A 19986-nucleotide genomic window follows, 5' to 3' on the forward strand; every position below is an offset into this window, starting at 1 on the left:
GCACACAGCACAATGAAGGTAGTCTTCACTACAGAGAGCTGTACAGTGTGCAACCTAAAGAATACGCAAACAACGCAAACACAAGTAGATTGGTCAGGCGAAGGAGGAAAGGTCTTTCTCTCATTTTTATAAGCATTTGGTCTTGTCTTGCCACTTTGCCAATTGGGGCTTCATTTTTCATTATACTCTGCTTCTGCCTTGCTCTTCTGCTCAGGTTACTCAACCAAGACTCAACAGTAAGCATCTGCCACCGAGCAGCCTAACAGCCATGTCCTTCAAGACTCCTACGGCTCAGTCTGAGCTACAAAGTGATGGCCATTAAAGTGAAAATTCATTCTGCGCACTTACTAATCTCAGTGCTGCTTCTACATCTTGGTTGGCCAGGAGTACGGACTCATTAACTGAAAGAGGAGGGATGGTGGTGACCATTAGGCCTCCTTCACCATGCTTGCCCTGAGCAAGAGTCTTGGTATTTGGACATTTGTGAGAAGCGTTGTGGCCTACATCTAAGAAGGGATGTGCTGGCATTGGAGAGGCTCCAATGGAGATTTGAAAGAATGATCCCAAGAAGGAAAGGGTTAATGTATGAAGAGCTTTTGATGTCTCTGGGCCTGTACTCACTGGGGTTTAAAAGAATGAGGAGGGGGAATCTCACTGAGACCTACTGAATATTGAAAATCCTAGATAGAGTGGACGTGGAGAGGATGTTTCCATTAGTGGGAGAATCTAGGACCAGAAGGCGCACACAGTCTCAGAATAGAAGGATGTCCCTTTAGAACAGAGATGAAGAGGAAGTTTTCTCAGTCAGATGGTGGTGAATCTATGGAATTCATTGCTACAGGTGGCTGTGGAGACCAAATTATTAGTTATATTTAAAGCGGAGATTGATAAGTTCTTGATTGATAAGAGCATCAGAGGCTATGGGGAGAAGGCAGGAGAATGGGGCTGAGAGGGAAAATAAATCAGCCATGATCGAATGGCAGAACAGACTTTGTGGACTGAATGACGTAATTCTGCTCCAATCTATAATGGTTTTGTAGTCTTGTGATCTTGTGGACTCCCAGAGTCCCTCTGTTCCAGCTAACCATGACAGTAGTAGCTACAGTACTGCAGCAATCCCCCAGTATTGCACTGATACTATACCTCCCAGTTTTCAACTCCCACAAACATCCAAGTGAAAATACCCAAATAATACGTCTTAATAATGTTTTAATAATAGTGTTACATGGAATGAACTCAGAATCACAGGGGATCATAGAAGAGTTAGAAATGGAGCTAGAAGAGGCATATATTAAGGGCAATGTTACGATAGACATGGGGGATTTGAATAAACAGGTAGATTAGGAAAATCAGGTTGTTGCTGAATTTCAACAGAGAGAATTTGTAATATGACTACAGGATGGCTTTTTAGAGCAGCTTATGGTTGAGACCACTAGAGTAAAGGAAAGCAACACACACAAAATCCTTGAGGAACTCAGCAGGCCAGACAGCATCTATGGAAAAGAGTACAGCCATTCTTTTCCATAGAGTACAGTGTCTGTACTCTTTTCCATAGATACTGCCTGGTCTGCTGAATTCCTCCAGCATTTTGTGTGCGTTGCTTGGATTTCCAGCATCTGCAGATTTTTTTCTTGTTTTTGATTAGAGTAGATCAAGATTGGGTGTTATGTAATGATACAAATTTATTAGGGAACTTAAGGTAAAGGAACCCTTAGGAGACAGTGATCATAATACGATAGTATTCACCCTTCAGTTTGATAGGGAGAAGCTAAAGTCAAATGTATCAGTGGTTGAGTAAAGGAAATTACAGAGGCATGAGAGAGGAGCTGGCCAAAGTTGATTGGAAGGGGACACTAGCAGGAATGATGGCAGAGCAGCAATGGCTAGAATTTCTGAAAGCAATTCAAAAGGCACAGGATAGATACATCCCAAAAATGAAGAAGTATTCCAAAGACAGGATGACACAATGGTGGGTGACAAAAAAGTCAAGACAGCACAGAAGCAAAAGAGAGGGCATAAAATGTAACAGAAATTAGTAGGAAGTTAGGAGATTGGGAAACTTTAAAAAAAACTGAAGACAAATAAAAAAGCCATAAAACAGGATGCCAGAAAGTTTCTCAGATAGATGAAGAGTAAAAGATAGGCAATAGTGGATATTGGACAGCTGAAAAATTGCACTGGAGAGGTAGTAATGGGAGACAAAGAAATGGTCAACAAACTTAGTAAGTATTTTTTGCCAGTCCTCACTGTGGAAGACACTAGCATATGCCAGAAATTCAAGTGTCAGGGGATAGAAGTGAGTGTAGTTGCTATTACTAAGGAGAAGGTACTTGAGAAGCTGAAAGATCGAAAGGTACATAATTAAGTCACCAGGACCAGATGGACTACATCCCAAGCTTCTGAAAGAATTAGCTGAATAGATTGTGTAGGCAATAGTAATGTTCCTTCAGGAATCACTAGATTCTGCAATGATTCCTGAGGACTAGAAAATTGCAAATGTCACTCTACTCTTTAAGAAAGGAGGGTGGCAGGAGAAAGGAAATTATAGGCCAGTTAGCCTGACTTCATTTGTTGGGAAGATGCTGGAGTCTATTATTAAGGATGAGGTTTCACAGCATATAATATAATAGGCCAATGTTAGTATGGTTTCCTTTAGGAGAAATCTTGCCTGACAAATCTGTTGCAATTCTTTGAGGAAGTAATATGTAGGATAGACAAAGGTGAGTCAGTCAATTTGTTGACTTGGATTTTCAGAAGACTTTGACAAGATGCTGCACATGAGGCTACTTAACAAATTAAGAGCCCTTGATATTACACAGAAGATTTTAACATGGATAAATGATTGACTGACTGACAGGAGGCAGAGAATGGGAATAAAGGGGGCCTTGTCTGGTTGGCTGCTGGTGACTAGTGGTGTTCCACAGGGGTCAGTGTTGGGACGGCTTCTTTTCACATTGTTTGTCAATGATATGGATGATGAATCTGATGGCTTTGTGGTCAAGCTTGCAGGTAATATGAAGGTAAATGGAGGGGGTGGTAGTGTTGAGGAAGCAGTGAGTCTGCAGAAGGTCTTGTACAGACTAGGAGAATGGGTAAAGAAGTGGCAGATGAAATACAGTGTGGGTAAGTGTATGCTCATGCACTTTGAAAGAAGGAATAAAGGCCTTTAAAATATTTTAAATGTATAAATATTTTAAATGTAGTATTTTAAAAGTAAAATAAAATATTTTCCAAATGGGAGCAAATTCAGAAATCAGGTATGCAAAGGGGCCTGGGAGTCCTCGTGCAGGATTCCCTAAAAGTTAACTTGCCAGTTGAGTTGGTGGTGAGGAAGGCAAATGCAATATTAGTATTCATTTTGAGAGGACTAGAATATAAAAGCAAGGATGTAATGCCAGGGCTTTATAAAACATCGGTCAGACCACACTTGGAGTATTGTGAGCAGTTTTAGGCCCCTTATCTAAGAAAAGATGTACTGGCATTGGAAAAAGGCCCAGAGGAGGTTCACGAGAATGGTTTCGGAAATGAAAGGGTAACGTATGAGGGTTGTTTAATGGCTCTGGGCCTGTACTGGCTGGAATTTAGATGAATGAGGGGAGATCTCATTGAAACCTATCGAATATTGAAAGGCATAGATAGAGTGAATGTGGCAAAGATGTTTCCTGTAGTGGGCGAGTCTGTGTCCAGAGGGGCAGCTTCAGGATAGAGGGATGTCCATTCAGAACAGTGATCAGAAAGAATTTCTTTTGGCAGAGAGTGGTAAATATGTGGAGGCCAAGTCACTGAGTATATTTAAAGCAGACGTTAATAGGTTCTTGATTAGTCAGGGCATCAAGGGTTACAGGGAGAAGGCAGGGGAATGGGGTTGAGAGAGATAAATAATCAGCCATAATGGAACTTGATGGCCCAAGTGGTGCAATTCTGCTCCTATGCCTTATGGTTTTAATAAAAGAAAGCAGAATGAAGTGTTATGGTTATAGAGAAAGGTCCAGGTAAACAATTAGGTGCATGGTCGTAGCAAAGGATATTGTGAGGTCAAGAGTCTATTTTATCATGTGAGGGAATAATTTGGTAATCTTCTAACAGTGGGGTAGAAGCTGTCCTTGAGCCTGGTGGTGCACGCTATCAGGCTGTTGTATCTTCTGCCCAGTGGGAGAGGGAAGAAGAGAGGACATTCAGCATGGGTGGGGTCCTTGATTATGTTATCCGCTTTACTGAGGTAGTAAGAAGTATAGGCAGATTCTATGGAGGGGAGGTTGGCTTCCAAGATGTGCTGAGCTGGGTCCACAACTCTTCGCAGTTTCTTGTGGTCACGGGTAGATCAGTTGTGATGCCAAACCGTGATGCGCTCAAATAGGTGAAGGGTGATAATAGGGACATGCCATTTTCTTTAGCCTTCTGAGGAAGTAAAGGTGCTGGTGAGCTTTCTTTGCCTCGGCATCATCGCCTTTGGACTAGCATAGGCTGTTGGTGATGTCGTTCCTAGCTACATGCTTTTGTAAACACGTTCAATGAAAAAACTATGCACAATTACCCAGATCCTCTGCTCTTGTACTGATTTAGAATTGTCCTCGATTTTATATTGTCACTTCTCTTTCTTCCTACCAAACAGTAACACTTCATGTTTCTGCCATCTTACTTACCTTTCTACATCTGCTTGGTCAGCTATGATCCTTCCCATTAGCACAACCAGCATCCATACTTTGAGTTGTCTCAGATGTGGAAATTTTGCTTAGTGCACCAAATTATTAGTTCAAATTATTAACACAGCCCATCCCTGGGTAACAAATGGCTTTCCGACACCGACATCTGTAAGTCAATTTTATCCATGTATCAGAAAATGCACAAAAGTCACTCAATACAGTAACTGTACCTCCAGAGTATTGTAATCAAAATCACAAAGGACTTAAAATAAAGCATAATTACTAAAAGTGGAGAGAGAGGAAACTAGTTGTACAAGGCATTGTACTAATTGTACAAGGCATTGGTGAGGCCAAATTTGGAGTATTGTGTACAGTTTTGGTCACCAAATTATAGGAAAGATGTCAACAAAATAGAGAAAGTACAGAGAAGGTTTACTAGAATGTTACCTGGGTTTCATCACCTAAGTTACAGAGAAAGCTTGAACAAGTTGGGTCTTTATTCTTTGGAACGTAGAAGGTTGAGGGGGGACTTGATAGAGGTATTTAAAATATTGAGAGGGATAGATAGAGTTGACGTGAATAGGCTTTTTTCATTGAGAGTGGGGGAGATTCAAACAAGAGGACATGAGTTGAGAGTTAAAGGGCAAAAGTTTAGGGGTAACATGAGGGGGAACTTCTTTACTCAGAGAGTGGTAGCTGTGTGGAACGAGCTTCCAGCAGAAGTGGTTGAGGCAGGTTCAATGTTGTCGTTTAAAGTTAAATTGGACAGCTATATGGACAGAAAAGGAATGGAGGGTTAAGGGCTGAGTGCAGGTCGGTGAGACTAGGTGAGAGTAAGAGTTCGGCACGGACTAGAAGGGCCGAGATGGCCTGTTTCTGTGCTGTAATTGTTATATGGTTATAGTTCTGGCATTCTTGGGACAAATGTACACATTTAATTTGGACTTTTGAATTTAATATTATAGGAGCTCATTCATGTGTGCAGATGTCTTATTTAGAAGCTGGGCATTTATAGCTTGGAATAGCCTATGAAAGCAATAGTATTCACAGGAATTTTCTCCAGGGAAATAGCAGTATATCATCAATAGATGTGTAGAGGAGAGTATATTGACTGGCTGCATCACAGCCTGGTATGGAAACACCAATGCCCTTGAACAGAAAAAGTAGTAGATACGGCAGCATCCATCAGCAAGGACCCCCACCACCTAGAATGTGCTCTCTTCTCACTGCTGCCATCAGGAAGAAAATCTTCAAGACTCACAACACCAAGTTCAGGAACAGTTACCACCCCTCAGCCATCAGGCTCTTGAACCAAAGGGGATAGCTTCACTCAACTTCACTTGCCCCGTCATTGAAATGTTCCAACAAGCAATGGACTCACTTTCAAGGACTCTTCGTCTCATGCTGTCAATATGTATTGCTTATTAATTTTATTATTATTATTATTTCTTACTTTTTGTACTTGCACAGTTTATTACCTTGTGCACTCTGGTTGAACGCCCAAGTTCATTAGTCTTTTATTGATTCTGTTATGATTATTATTCTATAGATTTATTGAGTATGCCCACAAGAAAATGAATCGCAAAGTTGTATATGGCAACATATGTACTTTGGTAATAAAAACAACAGGAATTCTGCAGATGCTGGAAATTCAAGCAACACACATAAAAGTTGCTGGTGAACGCAGCAGGCCAGGCAGCATCTCTAGGAAGAGGTGCAGTTGACGTTTCAGGCCGAGACCCTTCGTCAGGACTAACTGAAGGAAGAGTGAGTAAGGGATTTGAAAGTTGGAGGGGGAGGGGGAGATCCAAAATGATAGGAGAAGACAGGAGGGGGAGGGATGGAGCCAAGAGCTGGACAGGTGATTGGCAAAAGGGATACAAGAGGATCATGGGACAGGAGGTCCGGGAAGAAAGACGGGGAGGGGGGGGACCCAGGGGATGGGCAAGGGGTATATTCAGAGGGACAGAGGGAGAAAAAGAGTGAGAGAAAGAATGTGTGTATAAAAATAAGTAACAGATGGGGTACGAGGAGGAGGTGGGGCATTAGCGGAAGTTAGAGAAGTCGATGTTCATGCCATCAGGTTGGAGGCTACCCAGACAGAATATAAGGTGTTGTTCCTCCAACCTGAGTGTGGCTTCATCGTTACAGTAGAGGAGGCCATGGATAGACATGTCAGAATGGGAATGGGATGTGGAATTAAAATGTGTGGCCACTGGGAGATCCTGCTTTCTCTGGCGGACAGAACGTAGATGTTCAGCAAAGCGGTCTCCCAGTCTGCGTCGGGTCTCGCCAATATATAAAAGGCCACATTGGGGGCACCGGACATAGTATATCACCCCAGCCGACTCACAGGTGAAGTTTTGTCTCACCTGGAAGGACTGTTTGGGGCCCTGAATGGTGGTAAGGGAGGAAGTGTAAGGGCATGTGTAGCACTTGTTCCGCTTACACGGATAAGTGCCAGGAGGGAGATCAGTGGGGAGGGATGGGGGGGACGAATGGACAAGGGAGTTGCGTAGGGAGCGATCCATGCGGAATGCAGGGGGGCGGGAGGGAAAGATGTGCTTAGTGGTGGGATCCCGTTGGAGGTGGCGGAAGTTACGGAGAATAATATGTTGGACCCGGAGGCTGGTGGGGTGGTAGGTGAGGACCAGGGGAACCCTATTCCTAGTGGGGTGGGGGGGAGGATGGAGTGAGAGCAGATGTACGTGAAATGGGGGAGATGCGTTTAAGGGCAGAGTTGATAGTGGAGGAAGGGAAGCTCCTTTCTTTAAAAAAGGAAGACATCTCCCTCGTCCTAGAATGAAAAGCCTCATCCTGAGAGCAGATGCGGCGGAGACGGAGGAATTGCGAGAAGGGGATGGTGTTTTTGCAAGAGACAGGGTGAGAAGAGGAATAGTCCAGATAGCTGTGAGAGTCAGTAGGCTTATAGTAGAAAATATAGTTATACTTTGGTAATAAATGTACTTTGAACTTTGAGTATCAATAGCAGCAGTTATTGTTGGAACCTTATCGGGCAGGAGACCTATGTGGCATTTTTATCTTCTCTGTGTGTCAGTGTGGGTTTCCTCCTGGTGCTATAGTTCCCTCGCACATTCCAAGGATGTGCTGGCTGGCTAAATGGCTTCAGTTGATCACCCCTTACTACAGGTAAATGGAAGAAGAATCAAAGGAAGGTTGATGTTGTGTGGGAGAGGTTTGGGTTGCAGAGGTGAAGGGAAATAATGAGGAGGGAAAGGATGGTTTTGCTCTGCTGGAAGACAGCATGGACTCAGTGGGCCAAATGGCCACTTTCTGTGTCTGAGTCAGTAAGTGGCAAATTCAAATGTCAGACAACTGCAGCCTCAGAACTCATGACCACATTACTGAGAATTAACCACTAAATTATGGGATCAAGCTGTGTTCTGCCTTCCTTCCGATGCGCTCCTATTTGAAGAACTGAAATAATTGTTGAATCACATGACATGTTTAATATTCATTGCTCAAACTAAAGCCTTAGTCATCTTGTTTCGTAATAATGATATTAACAATTTCTCTTTAGTGTGTGTTGAGGGAGGATACACACCATTGTACTTTGTACTTTCAAAACGCACCTCAGACTCCCCCCTTGCTTTTCCCTAGTTGTATCCCAGCTCCTTGAAGTTTCAGCATTCTGTCCATCTTATCCTTTCTGACAGCAGAATAGATGCTGGACTAATCCCTGGAAGTTTGGAACTAATGAACTAACTGCTGAGTTGCTGCCACAGAGCTCGGTCCCAAACTATACTGTACTTCACACACGATTTATTCTCCAGATGGTGCGACTGTGCCATCCTGCAGTGAGGAGCCATCACTTCCACTGGAGTGTGAAAGTGGACGGATGTTGTTTCCTTTGCAGTTCTGATCATTCAGGGACTAAGAACACGCAAGGCTGATTGGTTGCTGCTGATTTATTTTTCGGTTTCCTTCCCTCATTTGCCTGCACGTGAGTTTTCACCTTTAATGTTTATGCTGGCTTGTGCAGGGCACCATTGCAGCCTTCCTCCGAAGTCAGCATGCGCATTATTCTGCTCCAAGTGTTTGCTGTTCCATGATAGCAGAAATCATGACATCTCTTCGGCTTTTCACATCGTAGCACAATGGCATATTTATTAGCCACTGGTCCTCCTGTGCCGTTAGATGGTGTGGGACAGAATTAAAAATTGAATTTCACAGCGATGGTATATATTTGCCATGTTGTAAGCTGAATTCTGGGCTGAGAGTGGAAGGCAAACCAATGCTATTTACAGAGCATTGTTTCACTCTGCTGCGCCCTGACAGCGTTGATCATTGGGAATTTGGCACACTCCTCTGCCATCGGATTTCTGAACAGACCATGAACCCATGAGCACTACCTCACTTTTTGTACTTCTTAATCTTTTTGCTATATTTCTTATTGTAATTTATAGTGATTGTTTGTGAATTGCACCTGTACTGCTGCTACAAAACGTCAAATTTCACGAACATATGTCAGTGGTAATAAACCTGATTCTAGTGGGTAACAAGAGTGAGAAGACGCTGCTTAATGTTGAATTTGCAGATCGATGAGACACAGAAGGTCACTTGACCCCTCATGATTTTGCTAGACCTTTTAGAGAAAGATTGACAAAAAATTCGGAACATCCTCCCCCCCACCCCACCTGCATTCTGGCCAAGGGTCTCAGACAGCCAAACCGAGCGGGGAAAGCAGAAACAGGAAAAAAAAAGTGATGAAAAATGTCAGGTTGTGTATTTGAAGTTGTCTTCGGAGACACATAATCATATGCTCGGCTGCTGAGAAATTTGTGAAACTGCTTTCAGTTTCTTTCTTTAAAAGGAAGCTCTCTTTGGGGGGCTTGGTCTTCCTTTCTAACTGCAACCTATAGATCGCTCGGAGTACGGCAACAGATTGTTTCACTGTGGGAATAATATCAGCTGCTTTGGGTGCCTATAACCAGTAATGATGAAAATGTCCATGTGGCTAACTATCAGGATCATTTCTAATAACAATGACCATTTGAGATTAGCCACAATGTTCAACTTGGAACATTTTCAGCTGCTGTGCATCTACGTTACTGTCAGGTCTCATTAGAAACTTTGAGACTGATAGGAGGTACAAATCTATTTACTGACATGTTTTTTTTTTAACTCGTTTTCAATGGGAAGGTATCACTCTCAAAGCCACATTTAACGCCTGTCCCCAGATGCCTCTGAGATGATATTGGCCCACTGCTGTCGGCTACTGCAGTCTGTGATGAGGGGGCTCCGACAGTGTTGTTGCACAGGCAAATTCCGACTTCAGTCTCGTCAACCTCTCATATTTCCAAGTCAGGGACCTGAAGAGTCTCTGCAAGTGGTGGTGTTCCCATATGTCTGCTGCCCTTGTCCTTCTCAATGCTAGAGTTTGTGGGCTGGGAAGCTGATGAATAGCTGACAAGAAAGTGCGGTACATTTTTTAGTCAGTGCACACACTGCATTGACAATGGAGGGGTAGTCATTGTGCTGTCTTCTCCCGGATTATGGAGCTTTCTGAGCATTTTGGAGCTGCACTCATCCAGGCGAGTGGAGAGTGGAGATTTTTTTTAACTAAGATGGATGTGCTTTGGAGACAGAGAATGCCGAGCCTGGGACCTGTTTTTAGAGCTACACTATTTATGTGGCTGGTCCGGTTTTGCCGAGGCAGTGGTAACCCCATTACTCACAACCCCTTTCCCAAAGATATTGATAGTTCAGACTTCAATGACAGTAATGCTACTGAATGGTTAGATTTCCCCCCATTAGAAATGGCTGATTCCTGGATTTTTTTTTTTGGTCATGTGAATAATGTTCCACTCATCAGCCCATCCTTGTTGCATGCAGATATATGTTTGTAGATTGTATACTTCACTGACGACTTGTAACTGACCCTGAACCATGGACACAAGCCACAATCAGCTTCACTTTATAAAGAAGAGGTTCTGCAGATCTGGAAATCCAGAGCAGCACACACATAATGCTGGAGGAACTCAGCAGGTTAGGTAGCATCTACAGAGAGGAATAAACAGCTGACGTTTCAAGCCAACACACTCCATCAGGTCCTGATGAAGGCCTGAAATGATGACTGCTCATCTTTTTTTGAGCTTGGTTTGATTCCAGCCAATGGAGACTTCCTTTATCCCGAGTGGCTCGATCATTACCAGGCCTTAGTCAGTCAATTGCGACTTGTTGTCAAGGCAGTCACCTCACCTTCGTTGTTCCGCATTTTTGTTCATGTTAGGACCAAGCCTACAATGGGGTTTGGTCAGAGGTCATGATGTCTCTGACATGGATCATCAGAGTAGGTTCATGGGGTAGCAATTCAATTTTTCCTTTTCGTTTGGTTAAATACCAGATTGTACAGAGCCTCACCTAGTCTTCAATCCAACAGTCAAAATATTCTCTGGCTCCAGAGTTTCATAATAGCATGAGGGGTGAAATAAATTAACTGAAGCCTGGTTTCTGTGATGGCAGGGTCTTCGGAAGGGACCAAGATGGATCATCCACCTAAAACCTCTAGCTGGAGTCTACCATCATTGAGGATGGGTATGTCAGGGAATCGCGTCCTCTCAGTGAATTATCCACCACTGTTCAGTACTGAAAGTGGCAGAGCTGCAGAGTCTGATCGGGAGTGCTAGTTGTGAGTTCACTCTAGTGTATGCAATTCCCACTGAACTTTTCCAGTGCATAGCCTCATGGCACAACTTTATTGGGTTGCAAACACCATCGCTACTTGTGGCCTCATTGCATATAAACCATCGCTATTCATAGCCTCACTGTATATAAACCATTGCTATGAATGATATGCCCTTCCACACTATTCAATAAACTACGGTTGCCCCCCTGGCTCGATGGTAATGGTGGACTAACAAGTATGCTGGACCACGACGTAAAACGAGCTTGGGGGAATGCCGCTGGTATTGATGATGACCTCTTGTGCCACAGGCATGGGTAGCTGTCTCTGTTCTGACTCTGTTTTCTTTAGCGTGGTGCCGAGTTCACTGACCGTTAAGGAAGAACATAATGACTGTGTGGTAGTCACTCCCTACCAGTCCTGCCTTTGTCATGTGCATCTGCAGCCGGTCAGCTGGGGAAGATGAAGTCAACTAGAATGTCTGCTCATGTTACTGTTCAGATCTCTTTCTACAACCACAGCTCGGCAGTTGTGTCCTCCAGCTCAATCAATGTTAGTTTTACTCTTTGACTTTCAGCACTCTTTGACTTTCAGCACCTTTGACTCTGATGATTCTTCACAAGTGGCACTCAGCATGACTGTGTACTATTTTCTCAGCTCCGGAAAGAGTGTCAATGGTTACAGCAAGAGGCTTCCTTGCCCATGTTTCACCTGATGTATGAGACTTCATGCAATCCAGTGTCAATGTTGAGGCGGCTTGCTCTGACTGTACACTCAGTGGCCACCTTATCAGGTACATCTGTACACCTTGTCAATGCACATATTTAATCAGCCAATCTTGTGGCAGCAACATAGTGCCGAAAAGCAAGCAGGCATTATCAAGAGGCTCGGTTGTTGTTCAGACCAAACATCGAAGTGGGAAAGAAATGTGACCTTTGACTGTGGAATGACTGTTGGTGCCAGACGGGGTGGTTTGAGTATCTCAGAAACAACTGATCTCCTGGGATTTTGACACACAGCACTCTTTAGAGTTCACAGAGAATGGCGCAAAAAAAAAACCCAAAAGACAAAGTCCAGTGAGCAGCAGTTCTGTGTGCGAAAACACCTTGTTAACGAGAGAGGTCAGAGGAGAATAGCCAGACTGGTTCAACTCAACTAACCGCGCGTTACAACAGAGGTGTGCAGAAGAGTATCTCTGAACACACATGTCAAACCTTGAAGTGGATGGGCTGCAACAGCAGTAGACAATGAACATGCACCCAGTGGCCACTTTATTAGGTAGAGGAGGTATACTCCTGTTCCCCCAGCTTTAGTGATTCTGTCCAACTAATAGGGCAGGACATAACAAGGAAGAAGAAGAAGTTTGGCTGAAAGAAAAAATTTTGTAAATCTCTCTTTTATTTCTCAAGTCAATTTATGCAAGTATACCTAATTAGGAACTGTGGTTGTTCTCAATTAGGTACACACTCTAGATATTCCTGAGACGTTTGCAGAATTGAGGAGGCTGGCTATGCCTTTGTTATCTTCAAATCCACTACTTTCAATATTCAAAAGGTTGGTTTGCAGGTGCAACAGGCTATCAGGAAGGCAAACAGAATGTTGGCCGTCATTGCTAGAGGGATTGAATTGAAGAGCAGGGAAGTTATGCTGCAACTGGATAGGATACTAGTGAGGCATCTGGACTACTGTGTGTAGTTCTGGTCTCCTTACTTGAAGAAGGATATACTGGCTTTGGAGGCGGTGCAGAGGAGGTTCACCAGGTTGATTCCAGAGATGAGAGGGTTAGACTATGAGGAAAGATTGAATCATCTGGGATTGTATTCGTTGGAATTCAGAAGAATGACAGGAGATCTAATAGAAACACAAAAAAATCATGAAAGGGATAGATAAGATAGAGGCAGGAAAGTTGTTTCCACTCGTAGGGGAGACTAGAACTAGGGCACATAGTCTCAAGATTCAGGGTAGTAAATTTAGGACGGAGATGAGGAGGAACTGCTTTTCCCAGAGAGTGGTGAATCTGAAATTCTCTGCCCAATGAAGCAGTGGCGGCTACCTTCATAATTATACTTAAGACAAGGTTGGATAGATTTTTGCATAATAGGGGAATTAAGGGTTATGGGGAAAAAGGCAGGTAGGTGGAGATGAGACAATAGCCAGATCAGCCATGATCTTATTGAATGGCAGAGCAGGCTTGATGGGCCAGATGACCTATTTCTGCTCCTATTTTTTTATGTTCTTATGTTTACACAAGATCACTTTTCAAGGAAGCCTTTTTAATGGTGAAGTACTTATGGGACTGTTGTTATGAAGAATGCTGACTCCCAGAAAGTACTAGGGCTGTGCATTTGCAAGAGGTTTTGAGGGTGCTTTGGAACTAGTTTGTGGACCATTGATTTGAAAGTTGGAGGGATACTAGGGAAGCTTGAAAGAATTCTCTGTTAATTGATGAGGAGGCTGAATAGGGTCTATTTTCCCGAGCAGAGCTGGACACTGGATTAGTAGAAAGTTCGGAGAGTTGAAGAGAAATTATTTTTTTTTAACTCTGGAGATTAAAGAGGATTGAAAAGATGGTGGGAGAGAATCTTCCAAAACAAACTAGGTGAGTCCTTGCATTTCCAAAAGTGATGGAATCACTCTTTTTCCCAGCTGGTTTGAGCACAATGGGCTGAAAGGCCACCTTCTGCACCTGATAGTTTGCAATTCTGGAGCCTAGTCAGTGTAATCACTTCAACAGAACTTTCAGGGATGTCCACATGAGGTTTTTCTCCTCTCACTATGTATAAAACATTGCGACAATTAGGAGTGCGAGGAGGAGACCGTTCTTTGCATAACTACTAGATATGATGCAAAGTACACTGACTGAAAGCTGAAAGGAGGGAGTATCAGTGTCAGCATTCAAAGGAGAAGTAGACCAATACTGGGAAAGGCAATAAGGAACAAGCCTATGAGGAAAGAGCCGGGGAGTGGGACTGATTGGAAAACAATTTAAATACCCAGCACGATGGCCTCCTCTTGTGCTGTGCTGACTTGGTGTGAAGGACACCCGATCCAATCGATACTGAGGTTGGCATACCATATTGGCCAGTAAAGAGGGTTGAAAGTAAACGGTTAAATGGTAACGACCTGGAGATCCTAAAGAAGACGGAATGTATCTGTACCCATTGTAACTTCAACCTCAGCATGACTTACGTTGCATCTGGATGTGTTTTTTGATTGGTTGGGTGAGTAGACAGCACCACTCTATTTCATCTGCCGCACAGATGACAGCAAAGCACAGCTGTCTATTTGGCTGCTGTGTCCTTTTCCTCCCCTTTCTGTTGTAAAGTGGCTTCTGGGTCTTTCTGCGGGTACATGCACACCTTTATTTATTTAATTTTTTTTTGTTCGCAGCATTCTGTACATGGTAGTAATGATCACCAGACGGTCACAGCTTCACCCTCCCACTGACTGGCATGTGTTAGCCCTTCATGAACGTGTGATGATACCAGGCCCAAGGCTATTTGATTCAGGTTTCATTAACCTTGGGGTTCATTATTCCTTTCACTTGAACTGCAGAGAGCCATCACATCATTCCATGTCTGAGCTTACCCTAATTATCGCCAGACTAGACCCCCATAAATCAGTGACTCTGCAGAGCTGTCCTAAGCCGCTTTATGTGGCCATTTCTGATCTAATCTGACAACTGTAAGCTACTGTTTCCTCACGCTATTTAACTCAGACCACATTTCCAAATCTTACTGCTATTTTTCTCCCCCTTGGCGTAGTTATTTTGCATCCGTCTGTTTTAAATCCGCGATCATACCCTCCCTCCCCTGACGGAATGCTTGACTCCTTTCCTTCTAATCAGGAGCAATCTTTTTTTTTGCTACAAATCGGCATTTAACAAAAATAATATCACTGGTACCGTTTGACGTAACTTAAGCAGAATAGTCATCAATCTCTCATCCATTAGTAAATAACTTTGGACGAGATACCATTAAATTTAAAATGTTAGGCCCGAAACTGCAGACTATTACATGCAACCTTACACGTGTTGTGATTCATTTTAATGGACATTATTATCATTTATATATGTTCAGGTTATAATAAAAGCGTCGCCGATTATTTTGAAGTATTGGTGGCGCATATTGTTGAATTCTTTCTTATTTGACCATGCATTACATTGGTTTCCTGTTAAAGGAAGAGGCAAGGCAGACAATCGCAAAGATCCTCAGTCAGCCTCGGGTGGGGTACACAGACCTGTGTGTCCGGATCAACTCTGTCTCAAGCGGCCTCGCCGAGCTCGACATGGAAGCTGTTTTGCCCTCTAAAGACCGCCCTCCAACCTTGATGCTCCCCAAAGTTGAAAACGCCGAAGAAATAAAATGGGTGAGTTGGCCTAGATTTGGCAAATCCTTGTTCTTTGATCACATACCAGCTCATTCAGACTGAAAGTGGGGGAGGAGTAGGGGCTGGTGTCAGGTCAAGAAGGTACGAACCTCCCACACCTCCTGACACTTCCAGCTGTAACAGAGAATGCTAGTGCAACTGAAGTACACATCCACGTTAATGCCACCAGAGGAAGAGAGAGAGAGAGAGAGAGAGAGAGGGGTTAAATAAAAAGTGGAAAAGAAATATGAGGGGGTGTGCTTTGGGCAAACCAGCAAAATGAACAGGAAGCTTTTAACCACTGTTTTTAATTACTACAGATATTATTTCCTGAATCGTTCTGTGTTTCTTCCTTTTTAATTGCTGCCAGGTGTGTTTTTGTTTCATGGCTGTTTTTTTAAGCCTATAAAGTCTTGAAATAAAAAAAGGAGACACATCAAATTACTTAAGTCAACTTTGAAATAGCCCCCATTACTTTAACATGCTTTCAATAAAGGGGGCGATTATAAAATATAGAAACAGTTAATCTTAAATAGGATTGAAGCAGACCTATTTATAAAACTTTAAGAAGCATCCTTAACTATGACTTTTATAGCCAGTGAGTAAGTATTTCATTTTGAAGTGTTTACTGCGGCTACTTTCACAGTGAAAATGTAAATAAACCCCCCCCCACAAAGAGAAATTTTTTTTTATCTTCATTTAAATTTCGCAAAGACCGCAGAGCTTGAAGATCCAAATGTTCGGCAGCTGAAAAAAAAGGGAGTTTGGTTGCCAAGAAGGACAGTGACAGTAATTAAATAAGTCCCTTCCCCCCACCCTCTTTCTCCGTCACCAACACACCACCCCCTCCACCCCATTCCCCTCCGCTGTTGAGGTCACAACATAACGAGCTGGTAGATAACTTTGTTTGACTGACTTCAGCTTAATTTCCGAAGTCTTAACAGGGATTTCTGGTTTGAGCACACCCATTTTCATTCTCTCAGACTGTAGACATAACCAAATTCCCTTTGGTGTTTAATTTTCCCATTTAAAAAAATATATATATTAGGAATAAACCTGGAGGCCGATTTGTAACTAAAAGATGGAGTTACTTGTTGTCTATTGTGCGGGAATCTCTTGCTTTGCTTTGTCCTGACTATGGGTACTTGTTTGACTGGCATGGCTTATTGGACTATAACAAGCGTAACGCTGCCTCTTTTGTTGGAAAACAATTCCTCCGCAAATCCTGAACAGTGTGCATTCTTGCCAACATAGTATTGGGTGTGCTTTGGAATTGACTGAGCTTTACGGCAGCTCCTCCCCGATTTCTTGTTCTATTACATTAGTGCAGTGAACACTGAGCTAGGCCGGAAACTTTTAATCGTCTCTTTGAGAAAGAGAGAGAGAAAAAAATTGATTGAAATCTGTTTATCGGACTTTTTTTTACGTTAATATGCATCATATTTAATTTATAGTTTGGATAAGCAGTTTATGCTAGCTAATAGCCAATTGGGGATCGGGGGAAATTATTTGTATGGTGGGGGAGAGGTAAGTAGAGGGTGAGGAGTTAAGAAATTGTGTAACATTAACTGAAGAAATAGTCTGTTTTTATTAAAAGTAATTGTAAGTCCCAAGTTAATTAAATCCATAATGTGTAATTAATGGGAGGATTATGTCTTCACACAGCTAAGAGAGGAATTCAGGTGTTTTAATATAAATTGGCCATCCCTAAAAGGCATTTCTGCCACTGCACTTTTCTATGAAGCAGAATATTATGTTAAGCCGGTGGCATTAGTTTTTATGTTGCCATGGCAGCCTACTCCTGCAGGGTTGTGACCTGTGATGATTACAGTACAAAGCTTATATGGTCCCAAACCCCCCCTTTGAAGATGAAAAGGCTTTGATGGTTTATATTTATGCAAATCTCTTAGATATGATTTACCCAACTGAGATTGAATGGGGAGATGATTAAAATCCCCCTTTTTCATTGAAATCCATCAACAAATGAATATTCTTTAAATTTACGATGTCTGCTTTTTGTCTTCATTGACATAGGCTTGCTTTACCTGAGATACTTTTATCAGTTGTGGAACTGCAATGATTACAGCTTAAACATAGTACCTTTTATACTCTAATCCTGCCTCTGAAAGGGGAAAAAAAAAGTAGTGTGCAAGAGCTTTTGTATGTTTCCAGATGACAGATTTTGGAATTTCGGCTACCCCACTGACAATCCAGTGAATTGGAGACAATTTTTCCAAGTCTTTGGTGTTCAAAGAAAGAAAGTTGCTTTCTTTATGACACCCCCAGTAGAACTCAGGAGTATTAGGTGAATCATATTGCATGAAGGCAGAAAGTAAGACCAGCTAGTCTGAACAGCCAAGTCTTCATTTAGAAATGGTACCCTGACATAATAAAATAGCAAACGGATATCCTCATTTTACGATCACTGTCTTTCAGAATTCTAAATTATTGGAGTTTGTGTCATAATATGCATATTAACTTAAAGTTTATCTCAAAACTGCTTAAGGAACGGAACAGGCTAATGCAGCCCCTGTAAAGTAAAAATACACATAAGCCTGTTAATATTGAGAAGAATTATGCAATTTTATTCATTTAAGTAGACTTTCTATTTAATACAGGGTATTAGCAAACCATTTCATTAAAGAAATTAAAATCATTGCCTACATATTTAAGCTTTGGATCAAAATGGATGCATATGAACGTTATGAGTAAGATTTATCAATTTTCCACATGAAATTTTACATAAAAAAGCTTCCAAGCTTTTACAGTCTGAAAGAGACACATTTGAAAAAAATTCACTATTCTCAAACATTGTTACAGAGGCTGTGCTAATGCAATTGTAAGTAAAATACAACACAAGATGTCTTGGCATCCTTATAGAAATCAAAGGCACTGTGAACAAGTCAAGTACTTAAGTTCTTTATATTTTACAAAAGGGGAAAAGAATAACATGATTTTTTTATCTCTCTCTCTCTCTCTCTCTCTCTCTCTCTCTCTCTCTCTCTAGTTTGCAGACAGATTTGCAAAATACTCCAAGGGTCAGCCTGTAAAGGAGCCAATGAATTTAATCACTTTTGTGGAGACCGCAGTGGGTTTGCTGAATTTCAAGGTACAAAAAAAATGTACTCAAACAAAATCAAGTTGATTTGAACAATAAAGTCCATATTTCTGAATATGAATTGTTGCTATTACTGTTATTTCAGTTTATAAACACCAAGGTATTACGGTACTTAGAAGTAGTGAATGCCTTTTGAAAAAATAAGTCAAAGCAACAAAAATTCAAACAAATATTTAACTTAATTGACCACAGGCATTGCAGTTTCAGTGAAAATTGTAAGTATTCAAATTAATTTGTTCGTATTTAGTAATAAAGATTATTTTAGCATTAACTGACCAAAGTACACGCTTAATTTTGAAAGTATTAAAAATAAAATGTATAAAATTAATGTGATAACCCATAAAGAACTGTAATGCCTAATTTTGTATATAGGCTTCTGACAGTTAATAGGAGTGTTGAAAAGAATATTGGTTCTGGCTATCCATCCAGAAATATGTATGAATGTTTTTAAATTTCTTTATTCTCATCCTGGTTTTTTAAGGTAACAGCGAAATGATTATGTTGTTCCAGGAGAAATATGTGATTTTCAAAAAGCATGTAATGAAACACTTTTTGAAGTTCTCCAGCGAAAAACAAAACCACAAGAAAAATAAGTGGATATGGACACAGTAATTGAGATGTATCCTTCTCTGTTTTTTTTTGGCTCTCAAAATAGCAGCTGCCTTTCATTCTTTTGATATTATTTATTTTTCTTTTCCAGCAACTGAAGCATGTTACCATAATGCCTAAAAGTCATTCTGACTACACACCAGCAGAATGATCGTTACATGTGTTATACTGTCGATAAAATTACATGGTTAAAACCCAGTTAGCAAGTTACACGATGATAAGAATATCCCATTGGTATTGCTATTTTCTTGTAGGATGTATGTCAAGAAGCACAACGTCTCGGAGCCTCTGCTGGTTTCCTGCTTGATGGAGTGGTATTTGGATCAGATGACTTCTGTGCCAGTATAGGTGAGGAAAAAGCCTTTTCTTTAGTCCCGTCCTTTCCACGGCGACTCCTGTATTATTAATGTCACATCTGGTTTTATTTTTGTTAAATGTAAGAAAATGTTTGGAAGTTTCCTGCTTTTATTTTGAACCAAGTAAGCAAGCTTCATTTCACACTAGATATATATTTCGGTCTTCTAATTTTGTTTTTGATGGACGTAGTTCGTTGCAAGCATTAACAATATATTCATGAAATAATTGCACGTTCCCTGTTGTGT

The 19986-nt window shown here is 41.7% G+C and overlaps 1 protein-coding gene across 2 annotated transcripts in view; it reads left to right on the forward strand.

The window, feature by feature from the left end:
- Positions 1 to 19986, forward strand: part of clybl (citrate lyase beta like) — a 153749-nt gene that overhangs the window by 123823 nt on the left and 9940 nt on the right. For both annotated transcript variants that reach the window (XM_072258847.1, XM_072258846.1), the window contains exons 4-6: positions 15469 to 15657; positions 18665 to 18766; positions 19639 to 19732. In XM_072258847.1, coding sequence (XP_072114948.1) covers positions 15469 to 15657; positions 18665 to 18766; positions 19639 to 19732 — 385 coding nt within the window. The remainder of the gene's footprint in view (positions 1 to 15468; positions 15658 to 18664; positions 18767 to 19638; positions 19733 to 19986) is intronic.

The sequence above is a fragment of the Mobula birostris genome, chromosome 5 (assembly GCF_030028105.1).
Source record: "Mobula birostris isolate sMobBir1 chromosome 5, sMobBir1.hap1, whole genome shotgun sequence".
In the NCBI taxonomy this organism is placed as follows: domain Eukaryota; kingdom Metazoa; phylum Chordata; class Chondrichthyes; order Myliobatiformes; family Myliobatidae; genus Mobula; species Mobula birostris.